Source organism: Meles meles, chromosome 12, assembly GCF_922984935.1.
Source record: "Meles meles chromosome 12, mMelMel3.1 paternal haplotype, whole genome shotgun sequence".
Lineage (NCBI taxonomy): Eukaryota > Metazoa > Chordata > Mammalia > Carnivora > Mustelidae > Meles > Meles meles.
Genome location: NC_060077.1, coordinates 21,814,573 through 21,828,679, shown reverse-complemented (window position 1 = coordinate 21,828,679; position 14,107 = coordinate 21,814,573). Strand labels below are relative to the sequence as shown.

Here is a 14,107-nt window from a genome sequence, read left to right as displayed (position 1 = left end):
AGGTAGAGACATACTTATCCTGGTTCTGAAACTTGAAGATTTCCCTTTTTACTATTCTAGAATTACAGAATCAAACCGGGAACAGTACTTCCCACTGCCTCTTTGAAAGGTCAGGGGAAGGAACACTCAATTTGAGATTGGAAGGAAAAACAAAAAACTTCCAGTAAAAAGAAAACTGTAATGAGTGACTTCAGTTCAGTTTCGTGCCAACACCCTGGGAAACCATGCTGATACAGGCTAACCTGAAGCTTAACCTAGTGAGGCCATTTTAAGTGAAAGATCATTTAAAAAAAAAAACAAACCATAAAACGTGGCCTTTGATTAACAAAAGAAAGAAAGGAAGGAAGGAAGGAAGGAAGGAAGGAAGGAATTCCAAATACCTTTATTACAACTCTTTTGGTTAAATTATATATTATTTTTTTAAAGCTTTTATTTTTAAGTAATCTCTACACCCAACGTGGGGCTCGAACTTAAAACCCAGATTAAGAGCCCCATGCTCTCCGACTCAGCCAACCAAACACCTGTTGGTTCAATTATGTATTGATAAGTAAAACACAAAACAAAACAAAAAAACCCTTAAAATTCCCCCAAAACGAAAATTTTAAAAAGCCAGGCTTGGTTCTTGAAAAAAATGTAAACAGTTCCTGAAAGTTAGCTCAAAGCAGTAGACCAATATAAGCTCCGTTTTTCATTTATTCCCTTAGAGGGTAAGACTGAGGAGGTACTATACCTGTACTTAACTGTATTCCCCTCCACCTGGAAAAAATAGAAATAAAAATGCAACATGAAAGTTGCATGTATATTTTTCCAACACCAAAAATTTCTTTCTCCATAGGCTTTCTTGAGAATAAATATCCAAGGTGTTGGAGACAACTCATTAAAAATTAATATTTTAATTACCACTTAAAATCTGGAGTAAGTGCACATCCATGTTTGAAATGTAAGACCATGGCATTCCCGACAGACACGAGAAACCGATGCCATTCGAACCGATTCCGATACAGTGTGCAGGCTGTTTGGTCTCCACTCCAACTAGCTGACAACATGGTCATGCACACAGGACAGCTCTTTTTGAAATGCTTAATGTCCATATGGTGGGAGGCAGAGGCACATAGATAGAAATTGTGTATAGCTACGGCATTTTCACTTATTACAGTTGAGCTAAATTATGATAATCTTTTACTTTAGCAGCAGATAACCTTCCTAAAACAACTTAAAACTCATGCTAGAATAATATAGAACACAATACAATAAATATAGGTGGAAACAAACAACAACAACAAAAAAACACAGGGCCTGTCAGGTGATAATAAGAAAGGAACAACAGGGGCGCCTGGGTGGCTAAGTGGGCTAAGCCTCTGCCTTCATCTCAGGTCATGATCTCAGGATCCTGGGATCGAGCCCCACATCGGGTTCTCTGATCAGTGAGGAGCCTGCTTCCTCCTCTCTCTCTGCCTGCCTCTCTGCCTACTTGTGATCTCTCTTTGTCAAATAAGTAAATAAAATCTTTAAAAAAAAAAAAGGAAGGAAGGAAGGAACAACAGGGGGCGCCAGGGTGGCTCAGTCAGTTGGGTGTCTGAATCTTGATTTCGGCTCAGGTCACGATCTCCAGGTCCTGGAAAAGACCCCTGTGTCAGCCTCTGCAACTCAGCAGGGTGTTTGCTTGAGATTCTTTCTCCCTCTGCCCCTCCCTCTGCTTGTGCTCTCTCTCTCTCAAATAAATTAAAATCTTTAAAAAAAAAAAAAAAAAGGAACATTAGCCAGGGAGCCCACAGACTCTGTGAAAGGGATTCTCTGATTCACCATTAAAAATCCTATTCCTTCATCCTCTGCGTGAGGTTGACCCTGTTTAGAACCCAGCTGGGGTATTTGGAGGCCATGCCTTCCCCAATATATCTCACTGCACATAAACCTTCTCAGCTGGATGTTTAACCTTAATTCACATGTGAGGTACTCAGCAGGAGTCGGGCCACTCCACTGTCATTTCCTGCCTTCCCTTCGAGACCCTGAGTCCCTGATCTCCCGGGATGCCAGATCACAGGACTGCTTGTGTATGCTGGCATGCCCAGGCTGGACACTGAGTTTTTCTGGGTGTCTTTATATACCTCTGTTGAAATAAGTAAGAGCCAAGGCTTTGCTCATGGGTCATACCATTCACTGCAAAGGAAGCCAGAATGGGACGCTATTTTGCAAGAAGACACAGGGTAAAAGTTTTCAGCGCACGCTGTGCTAAAAATGCCAGTTGACAAACAAATACAATGTCCATCAGGTGGAAACATGGTCTTGGAAATGGAAATGAGTGAAGTGCACAGCAGGTAAAAAAGCAGCAAGCGAGATAGCGATAAAGTCACCGTCTAGTGACCGGGGACAGGCCCAGATGCAATTCAGGCCTGAGTAACCCATGCTGTTTCAACTCTCAGTTTGTTTACGGAGGACAAGAGCTGCTTTCCTTGTGCTCTTCCCTCTCTGGGTCAGTCCTCCATCTCGCAGTCGCTTCTTAATGCGACTCAAGTGATTCCGCCGTTGTTGCCATGCTTATCCTGCCCTCTCTGCAAGCATATTCCACGAAAAAGGAAGCCATAAACAGCCGCTGAAGGGAGAAGCCGTGGGTGGGGATGATGATGGTCGCTAACACTTCTCGAACTCCCAAATTAAACAGAGATAATATGAGAATTACACACTATTTATATTAACTTAGTGCTGTTCTTCCCTGCTAGAAATTCTAACCCAACCAAGAATTGGCTAGCTGCGTAATGTGCTGGAAAAGAATGCCTGTATCTTAAATAAATTATCCTGATATAGAAAACCAACCCACCCATGCATACAGAAACAAGCAGTGCTCAAAACGGAATACTCACCCCTGTGCTCACAAGAGACAACATAATCCTCTCATTTAAGGCTAATGTTTCTCCTTGTTTCATCTTGATCCTCTTCTTATCCAAGCATTTCATTGCATACCTAGAAACAAATGTTATTGAAAAAACTATACTGAAAATATATCTAAGCTGCTTTAAACGATACATGTTGTACAGGGGAAAGTTTCTCAAGATTTGGGAAGTGTCTAAAAGAAGCCAAACAGTACCCAAATGTCATGCAAAGAAATTTTTTTTTTTAAATTTTGCATGTATTAAGAAAAAAATCAATGCCCCCCCCCAAGCAGGCAGAGCATACTTCTGCATTCCTTAGGTAAGAGCCGAACACAGTGAGCTCCTTTCTAAGAGATGAGCACAGAGGAGAAGGGACAGTGTTGGTCCAGTGGAGGAACACGACGAACACGACCTCAAGCGAGCGGTCAAGGTCAGCATCAACAGTGATGAGCCATGTTCATGATGGACACACATGATATGATGTGATGAGAACGGGGTCTTGGCGTCTTGCTTCCAAAAGCCCACAGCCCCAGTATAACCCTGAGGAAAGTGCACCTAACCAGGATACCATTCTACGGTACCCCTGACCGGTACTCCTCAGAGCCGTCCAGGCCATCAAAGACAAGGAAAGTCTGCAGACCTGTCACAGTCTAAAGGAGCCTCAGGAGACATGATGACTCAAATGGAACGTGGGATCTGGGGACATGAAGAGCCATTGGGTAAAAACAAAGGGAATCCGAATAAAGCAGAGATTTTAGTTAATAATAACGTATTGGTATTAGTTCATTTGTTGTGACCAGTGTAAGACAGGGAGACTGATGTAGGCCAGGGGAGCGCCCTGTGCTGTCTTTGTACTTCCTTTCTAAACTGAAAACTATTATAAAAAAGAAAGGTTTCTTTAAAAAAAAATATCTAGCAATAATTATGCGATATTTCTATCATTACATGAATAGAAGTTCCAGTCCAATAAGAGCATAAAGTAGAGGGATATAAATAAATTCGGTGAGATAAATTTTGCATGTATCATTGCTGCCCAGTACTAGTATATGTGTAGTGTAGGGGTGAGGGCATATGTGTGTAATACTTAGCATTTAGGAACTGTGGTTTTTAGCAGTGGTCAAGATTTTGCAAGAGTGAAGAGTGCAAGACTAAAAGACTGACAACCAACAAAATGAAAAGGGAAAGCGTGTACTCAAAAAGGTACATTCTAGAAAGCTATTTTATTGATTTGTTTTTAATTTCTTTTTTTTAAGTATTCTCCATACCCAGCGTGAGGCTCAAACTCAAGATCCCGAGATCAAGAGCCACACGCTCTTAGCGACAGAGCCAGGCAGGCTCCCCTGATTTGATTTAATCTTCATATTTAAGTTATTATATTTCAAATAATAAAAATAATCAATATTTTTATATGATAGTGGAGAAGAAACAGCTAACAATTTAAACTTTTTGAAAACTTTGAAGAAACTCTATTAAGGAAATACAGACCCATTAGCTGGCACTCTCTATAATCACAGGTTGACAACAGCAGGATGATTTTTCAGCAGAAAGCTAAAAGGAAATCTTTACAAGGGTTTCAGGGGCTTTAGAACTCTGTGCATGTGATTCTGAATCCCCACTGACGCACGACTTTCTAAGGCCGAAGCACGTAATACGGATGGTTGTCCGGCTGTGACAGGACCCAGAAAATCCATCTGTTTCTAGCTGATCATAACTTACAATGTGAGGACTTAGAGCAAAACAGAGATGGATGTTCAAATCTGCTAATTTTATCTCCTGTTCCAGGAATTCTCTATAACAAATGCACCGATGGAGACATTAATTGCTTAATTACGGGACTGCATATTGGGAACATATGAAAATGAACAGTCGATGGAATGGCGTAAGTGACAAGCACATTGCTTAGGATCAGAGCCCACTGTGGGACTAAAAAGAGGGACGAGAGACCCGGTCACACGGTTCACTGTTCACTAATGTTACTAATAATGCTCACTAGTACTGACCACGAAAGAGGCAGCGGTCTGCATGCCTTACGATGTATTATCTCATCTACCTCTCACGACAAGGAAGTATTTTCCTGACCCTATAGATCAGGATGCAGAGGCCAGGTGGAGGCAGAAACTTCTCTGACATGGCCGGGGGCCGCCCAGACCTGCACTTGGGACTGATGGTCTGTCCTGTCTCTGCAGCGCACCAGACCTCACGCGCCCGAGTGCTAGACACTGAGTTCACCCCACACGGGCCCCACAACAGGAGGAAGACCAGCGGGTGCACATCAGTGAAGGTAAACTTCAGCCCCCACGTGATAAAAGTCATGCCCATGACCCGACCTGTCTGAAAAGCAGGAGGGTGATTGATTTGTCAAGGCTGTCAGTGCCCGGTCACAGGGAAGACCCGAGCGGAGGCTGAATGACAACTCTGGGCAATGCTGGGGTGGCAGGGGGAGGCAGGCGCTAAAGTCGATGACCCCAATTATCCCTCACACCAAGAGTGGGGTTATCAAGCAAGCTGCACAGACGATTCCACTTGGCCACGGCTCTAACATGCCCATCACTTGATCACACTTGGAGTTCGGTGTCTATCAAACCCCAGTTTCCCATTCTCCTTTGCTTCCAGATGTATGTTCACTTAAACAAACTCCTTCTATATTTAAAAAAAAAAAATCACAACACAAAACCTCCTCCCTCTGCACTCCTTAAGAACTCCAAGACCATTAACCTCCTGGAAGAGTCTCACACCTGGTCTGTGGGCACGTGACCGACTCACATCAACCACCTCCTGTAAGGTAAGCAACTAAGACCATGAAAGAGCCCCATGGCCGTGACCCTCGTGGCAGGCAGGGTGTCCTTCTCGCCAGTGCTCGAGCTCCCCACCTAGAGAGCCGACACCTGGAATGCTTCGCCACCCCAAAGCGCATGTGCTAAATCACAGGTGGGTCACTGCTTGGAAGAGGCAGAATTCTCTGCAGCAGGACCGGACCAGGGGGCTGTGCATAACGCTCCTTTTTGGTCACCTCCAGATCCCAGGCTCCTTCACCATGGTCTGAACCACAGGGGCTCATGACACACAGTTCCTGGTTAACTTCCCTTTGAGCCCGAGGCACTGGAGGTTCTAGCTGATCTCATTTATAATGCTTAACAAAATACAGCCTCTTTCTTTCCGAAGGAAGGCACTCCAGGAGTGAGACGATGGGTTTCCAAAAATCGATGCAGGCATGTTCTACTGATGCAAGCGTAAGACCCACAGAGAGCTTACATTTTTCCGGTGTCTGCTTTCCTGCAACCATACACTTCACCAAATCCTCCTCGTCCAATGATCCTGTGCACGCTGAAATCATTCATGGTCAACTGTGAATTCCAAACACAAAATGGAACAGAGTTGCATTAAAATCATGTTGTTGTTTTCACGTAAGACATAGTACTAAAGCAGCGGTTCCGATATAGGGATCTGCCCTCTCCACGACCGACTGCTCTAAGAGATGAGATGCACAAGGTGGCAAGACTTTCTAGAACCTCCTTCCACTCCGCTCCCAAAATCTACAAAAGGGAGGCAAATGGGCAGACAACAGAGGGGAGTCGAGTTAGATTGTTTTTCCGATCTCCTAAATGTCAGGTGATTAGAAGTAGACCCTGAAGACAAGGGAGTGTGAAATTTCTAGTCAAAATGAGTGTCCTTAGCTACTGTGAAGCTGGGAGCTGGGGAACAGCTCAGCAATTCCAGGAATGGTCATGGTCGGAAAACAAGCCTACATCAAGGGCATCTATGTTTTCATAAGACTGGGCCATATGATCAGAAAACCCAACGGACGCGGGCCATGTGAATTTTTCATCGATAACATCACGGAATAGTGAGGACTCATGCTGGGCACGTGAGCATGAAACAAGACACTAAGGATAAGGAGAGGACAGAAAGAGGCTTCATTCATAAGCCTCTCCTTGTGTCAGCATCTCAGCCATGCCCCGCTTCCTAAGCAGGTTTACTAGTCTGAGATGGCACAAAGGCAGACAGTGAGCCTGAGGTTCATGGTGGTTTATGTATCCTGGCAAGTTACGGGTCAGATTCCTGAAGGGCTCCCCCAGTGCTCGCTTCGGCAGCACATACACTAAAACTGAAGGGCTCCCCAAACAACCCTTCAAACACCACGTTTGCAGTCAGGTAACTGGGCCCAAAGGCTTCACATCTGACGCTCGGGGGACAGCAGGATGCGAGCACACCAGGTCTGCTGAAGGAGAACACGCATCAGAAAGATGCATGGCAGACAGAAAGGATTTTTTGGAAAAACGTGTTACTGCCCTCTTGTTTCTAAAATTCTGCCAGGAAATGTGAAAGAAAGGAGAAGTTAAAAAAAAAAAAAAAGTGCTTCTCCCAATGGTACCAGCCAGTAAAAAAACTTTAAAAAGACCAAAAAAGGCAGGAAAAAAAAAAGAAATCCAATTATTTCTTTTCCTTTTCTCAAACCTATGTGAAGGGAGGACATGAAGAAGAAAGCAAAAGAGGCTGCACCAGGGAAGGAGGGTTCTAAAAACGAAGAGAGGGACATCCCAGGAATTTCTGACGTTGAAAGCCGAAAGCAGATGAGACGTTCACAGGAAGTGCGTGTTACAAAGGAGCCTGTCTTGGAGGACGGCTTTTCTCATTCTCAGAAATGATCAAAGAGGAGATGAACCCTCGGTGTAATAAAGGATGTCATCATTTTTATGACAAGATTATACCTGACACTACGAGTAAGACGGGAGGCTTTACCAGGACGGCGGAGGCCAAGGGCATATGGGAAGCACATTACGTGGTAGCCTGGTCTCTTGGCTACTGTCTCTGTGGAAGGGTCAATCGCTGCTTAAAATACCCTTTCTTAAATAAATAAACACATTCTTACAAGGCTCTGAAAAAAGAGAATGAAAACCCGAATTGTTTACGAGGACGAGTTCTCCGTACAGAGTTGTACGGGCGACATCTGTTTAGACAGCGGATTACCCGTGGGAGTGAGCTCCAGGGTATAAAGTATTTTCTCACGAAGTTAAGCCAGAGGAAGTTTTTATTTAAAAAGGGGAAAGAATAAGAGGATACTCACATGGATATTTAATTCTACGTTTTTCCACTGACAGAATCGAGTGAACTTGTCACTAGAAAAGAAGAGAAACAGTCGCTGAAAAGTCGTATTATCACATGAATTGATCTAATACTGCAGGACGGACGAGGATGGCATTCCTCATGTTGCTTCTCGACCGGAGGTACGTTTCCTTCAACACCTTCTCACAAAGCCTTCGCCGGTCTTTGTGGCTTTGTTTCATGATTCAAGCGCAAGATGTCATATCTCCCTTAAGCTGTGATGGCTGCTATGGTCACGTCTATCGGAACCAGCAGCACCCAAGAGAAGGCCTAACGTGAGCCCCATACATACTGCCATTTTAATAATGTCTATTATCATTTCAACATGCATGTGATTGGTACAGAATTAGTAATGAGACCTTCTACATTCTTGGTTTTACATTAAGTCGTGAAACCCGGTGCGTAGTTTGCACTGAGAACCCATCTTAATTCACACTCAGCCATTTTAAGTGCTCAAGAGCCACACATGACTAGCGGCTCCCATACCAGACCACACAGCTCTAAATGACAAAATACTTATGAATAAAGACAATAGCAGCAAACACTCAGATGGAGCTTCCATATGCCAGGCCCCGTTCCTTTCTCCCTCTGGTGACAGTATGAGCAGGTCTAATGAGCAGGAACGGTGATGCCCATTCTGCAGCAGAGCAGACCACGGCCCGGCAAGGTCACACAGTGAAAGAAGGGCTAGGTCTGGATCTGAACCCGGACCAAGTATTGCTGCTCAGAGATACAAATGCTGTAGGAGAAAAAGCCCTTAGGCGAGAATCACAAGATGCGGTAGACCCACTGAGGGGATCTGCTCCCACAATTTACTCAAATGCTTGATGAGTACTTTGCTTTCCCTCTATCTAGAAAAATATCTACCTCCACAGCTATTTAATTAAGTTATTTTCATTACATTATTAGTGAGCAACACCATCTGTAGTGTTTGTTTTTAAACATTTTTTTCAGAAACAAATAATACATTATATGTTAATAAAAAGAATTTTTTCTTTCAAAAGAAAGGCATTCTAGATTGAATATTCCTCAAAGGCAAAGAATATTCTTGGTGACCTCTGGTATTTTACCCAGTCGCAATTTACCTAGGCGCAATTCCTTACATGGGCACAGTATCAAGGGTCCTATGAATGAATGAATAGAAAGGAAAGGAGAGGAAGAAGGGGAGAAAGGCAGAGAGTATATATGAAGTACGTGGTCCAGGCATTACCACTATTATTATCAGAATGACTTAAGGCATCTAACTATCCTAGTTGCCTGGGGGGGTTCATTTAACATGCCATCTAAGATCTTTTAAAAATATTTCTGGGGCTAATATAGTCAAGTTGAAAAGCAAAAGCAAAAGAAGTCTTTGTAATTATGCGGCACATTTTGTCAATGAATCTAAAATGGCGTTTACAGAGTGTTTCATTGATCTCCCTATCATCTCTGTGAGGTTGGTAAAACAAATTATATTTTGAGCATTTCTGAGAGTTATTTCAAACAGTTTCTTTTTTCTTTTTCTTTCTTCTTTTTTTTTAAGTATGATAAGCGCAAAAGGCAAAACATCATTCCGGTGTTCTCTATACTTATAAATCCGTGACTGTCACTTTGAAATCCACTTGCCTTGCTGGGCTAGCTCATACCCCATTCTCCGGGATTCTGGAGCTCAGAGCTGGCAATGGGGGGTGGTGATCTGGCATGTTCTATAGACTTGCAAACTAGCTGGGGAGGATTAACAACCACGGAAAGAGAACTCTCCTGATGACCAAGAGAGAGAGTCAAGAGAACCAAATCCCAACACATACCCTGCCTGAAAAAAGCATCCCTCCTTCCCCCCCCCGCCCCCGCGTGCACACGCACACACAAACACACACACACACACACACACACACACACATAGGACACCTCCAAACATACATTTTGCCAAATACAGGTTTTCTGTAGCCATTTCTTCTTTAGGAAGTACAGATGGCCCCGGGGTGTCCAGGCTCAGTTGTGTGTCCATGGAGGTCAATACCTAATTACTAGAATGGGCACTTCTTGCCAGAAGAGGCACTGGGGCTGAGAACAGAGCAGAGAGGCTGGGCAACACTGGGCACCTGCCAGCCAGTGCCCGTGCAGCAACCCCAGAGGGAAGGTCAGAGGTTAAGGATATAAAAACGCCAGGGGTTCCATGAGGGTGGGGTAGAATAAGCCTTTTCAACCCCAGTCTGTCACTCCGGCTTTGCTGGGCAATTGAAGTCCACTGCCGGACCGGGGCTCACAAACCTCATCTGGAAGAGGGAAAGCATCCTTCCCAGATTCAGCATAGCCTGGAACTTAGCCCTGTGTCCCTGCTGGCCTCAAGTAAAGGCAAGAATGAGCCCTGGCTGCAGATTTCCTCTTTATTATCACATTGAGAAATCGCCTTACCCGCGAGGCCTTCAGGGAGTGTGGCCAGTCCTGATGAGGCTGAACGCTAGGAAGTTCTGTCTGGGGAGTGTCCATGCTTTTCAAAACCCACACTTGAAACTCTTGGTCTGACAATGGAGTTTTTAAATTCTCATTTGAGAATGTATTAACACAAAAAGAACATCAAATGGATAAAATGAAGAAATTCACTTTGAAAATCATTTACATAACATAGTTAATGGCTTCAGAAAATCCAGGGTACCTGCTTGCCTAAAATACGAACAGCTTGGATTTCTTGTGGCAATAAGAGCAGAAGGCTTACCCGGTGGGACAAAAGGACATGCAGGTTGACCAGGTGGCCAGTCAGCAAAGAAAGAGCTACCAGACCTCCTCCCCCACTTTAATTTCCATCCCCATTTCTCCCCTCTTCCCCAGCAATCACCTAGAAGCTCGGCTGACCCAAGACCTGGGAAAGGTCAGATTTTTGAACTAATAGTACCCGAGGGCAGGCCAGACCCCGCTGAAACACAGCCAGCCTCTCCCCTCAGCGTGAGCCACTGCTTTCTGGCAAAGTCTCCGCTCAACTCAGCAAAGGGTAATAATCATTTGTATGCATATTAGTTTCCCCAAGTACTGACTCCAGGATAAAATTATCCCTTGAACTCTAGTGGCATCATAAGGCAACTGGTTTTTTTTTCTTTCTTTCTTTCTTCTTAAATGCCTTCAGTTCTGTGACTCCTTGGAGGGGGAGAACCATAGAGAAGCAGCGTTTGCTCTTACGGGGCAATTACTGAACAGCTGTGGGCCGCTCTGGCACCGAGACACGATCATCATGCCAACTGTCTAGAAATGAGCCCAGTTTGTGGAGAAGAGCACAGTCAGTGTGAAGGTGGATTCCACTTAAGAGAGTCCGGTTCCAGCAGCGTTTCACTCGGGGGGATACCTAGAATCCCAGCCAACTGGCTGCGGGGTGCCGGAAAGGCCCGCGGGCTGGCAACATTGACAGGCATCGCTGAGCACGCTCAGGGCTTCGCATGACAAACCTACTTGTATATTTTGAGTAGCTCCAAGGGACATATTCATTAGGGATAGTCATAATACATGTGACCACAGACATCTGCCTAGAAACCTCAAATTCTACTACGTAAAGAATCAAGTAGAGGTTGTCCCACTGTGAGGGATGGGATGTCAGAGAGCAAACGAATGAATGAGACAGATTACAGAAGCGCACTTGCCGTCACAAAGGTGTCCCAATAAGATACTCTTAATACTGTGGTTCCATGGTCTTTTTCATTTCTAGGCCATTTTGAAGCTAAAGAGCTGCAGTTTCAAAGAGACATCAAGATATGCAAATCCTACATAGTAAGGTCAAGTACTGAGGAGACAGTCTAATGTGAAGGCTGGCACATAGTACATGCTCAGTAAGTAATTGTCGAATGAACAAACTGACACCCATTTTAAGGATAGCGTTCTTTGGCTAAAATGAGGTAAACCGACAGAATATAAGTTTATACATACACACACACACACACACACACACACACACACACACAATTACTTTAATATATACACACTATTACTTTAATGTAATATTACATGTCCAGTATGTCTCTCAAAAAAATGGTATGTACATACATGAAGTTTCATACCTTTCCATAAATTTTTGGAAAATGTTGCCTCGAAGACTTTCACAAATTTCTTCTATGTAGGGCTTCAAGGGATGGAAAAGAAATACCACACTGCATAAGTAGGAACCTAGAACACATACTGACCAGACCCGGATGACCTGCAGCTCCCACTCTTGCACTTGCCCAATTTTCAGTAATGGATCCATCCCCATGACTATTAGTCATCTCCAGCTCAACTGTGTGCTCTCTGAAGGCGCGGACAGGTCCATCCTGTTAGCCACTGCTTCCCTATTTCCTGGCATGGTTCCTGCAAAGTCACAGACGCTTCCCAAGGGACCATGGTCGGTTGTCCAGGTACAGGACAGTACAGTCCCATAGGCTTCACGCTCAGAAGAGACTAAGCCTTGGTTTTGTATCCCTGCCATGGCCGTTTTGAAATTCTTAATTTCTGAACAAGGGGCTCAAGTTTTTAATGCTGTGCTGGGCCCTGGAAGTTATGCAGCACAAGTACTGACAATCAGCACCGACACTGAGTTTCAAAGACGAAAAGCTAATGGATCCATGGAGTAAATTTTTTTTACACAGAATCACAGAGCTAAAGGTAATCATGGGGAACAGTTAAGCAAGCCCTCTTCTCATTTCGCATATGAGGCTGCAGCATTGTGGGCAAGTGTTTTCCCAAGGTCTCAGAGCAAATTCACAGCTAGACCAGGATGAGGGCGCCTGGCTCACTCGTGCAGTGCGCACCCCTTCGTGGAAAACAGTCTACAGGTGCCTCTTGCACCACGTAAGTCTGAACCACGCAGGTCCACCTACATGTTGATTTTTCACAGACGATACTATAAATGTATTTTCCTTATATTTTCTTAATAACACTTTCTTTCCTCTAGTTTATTTTATTATAAGAATACAGCATAGAATACACATGACATATAAAATATGTGTTAACCAACTGCTATGTTATCGGTAAGGCTATCTGGACAACAGCAGGCTATCAGTAAAGTCTGGAGGTGGGAGTCAGAAGCTACATATACATTTCTGACTGCATGGGGGGTCGGCGCCCCAACCTCTGAGCTGTTCAACGGTCAACTGTATTTATTTTCAAATAATTTTGTCTTACCTGGAAAAGAGTTGATGTCACTTGTTTCTTGGATAGGTGACTTTGAACGTGCTCTACGGCTTGCTTTGAGAACGGCTTTTCAGAAAAAAAATTAAAAAAAAAACAAAAACACATTTTTCCCCCCCACAAATATGAGACATAACAAACCTCTATAATACCACAGCATATAATTTAACACAATTACTAAGCAGGAACCTGTGGTAATTATATATATATATTTTTAAGATTTTATTTATTTATTTGACAGACAGAGATCACAAGTAGGCAGAGGAGGCAGGCAGAGAGAGCAGGGAGCAAGCTCTCTGCTCAGCAGAGAGCCTGATGCGGGGCTCGATCCCAGGACCCTGGGATTATGACCCGAGCTGAAGACAGAGGCTTTAACCCACTGAGCCACCCAGGTGCCCCTTTGTGGTAATTATATTGACATGCATTCTTTAAACATCAGCTGGATATCTGGGCAACGCAGATGTTTGCTCCTCTGAGCTTCCAGAGTTCTTAGTCACCATGTCAAGAAAGAGGATGAGCATGGGGGGACACCTATCAACATACCTAATCCCAAAGAGTTTGAGACTACTGTGGTTAAAAATTTAAAAAAAAAAAAAAAAAAAGGAGGGGGAAGGGGCACCTGTGTGGCTCAGATGGTTAGGCATCTGCCTTTGGCTCAGGTCATGATTTCAGGGTCTTGGGATCGAGGCCTGCGTCAGGTTCTTCCCTCCCCCTCTACTACCCTCTGCTTGTGCTCTCACTCTCTCTGTCAAATAATAAAATCTTTTTTAAAAAAGTATAAAGAATCTTATTATCACCTTATTAATGTATACATCCCTCAATTTGTTAAAGACGGGGTCCTGAAACTATAAAAATGTCCACTATATAAGAGAAAACAAATGCATGAAAATCCATTTAAGAATTAAAAGCCAGGGTGCTTAGAAGGATGTAGGTTAAGGAAAGTCTTGCTGTGACCACAGCAGAGGGGAGCTGGCTCTTAAAAAAAAAACAAAAAACAGAGCTTACGCCTA

The 14,107-nt window shown here is 43.9% G+C and overlaps 1 protein-coding gene across 4 annotated transcripts in view; it reads right to left on the bottom strand.

The window, feature by feature from the left end:
- GRK3 (G protein-coupled receptor kinase 3) overlaps positions 1-14,107 on the bottom strand; it is a 122,867-nt gene that overhangs the window by 38,751 nt on the left and 70,009 nt on the right. For all 4 annotated transcript variants that reach the window (XR_006821034.1, XM_046024742.1, XM_046024741.1 and 1 more), the window contains 5 exons: positions 13,092-13,166; positions 11,993-12,054; positions 7,933-7,984; positions 6,120-6,211; positions 2,859-2,958 (listed from right to left, as the gene is read on the bottom strand). Coding sequence is in view for 3 of the 4 variants with exons in the window: in XM_046024742.1 (XP_045880698.1) it covers positions 2,859-2,958; positions 6,120-6,211; positions 7,933-7,984; positions 11,993-12,054; positions 13,092-13,166 (381 nt within the window). In the remaining variant the exon portion in view is untranslated. The remainder of the gene's footprint in view (positions 1-2,858; positions 2,959-6,119; positions 6,212-7,932; positions 7,985-11,992; positions 12,055-13,091; positions 13,167-14,107) is intronic.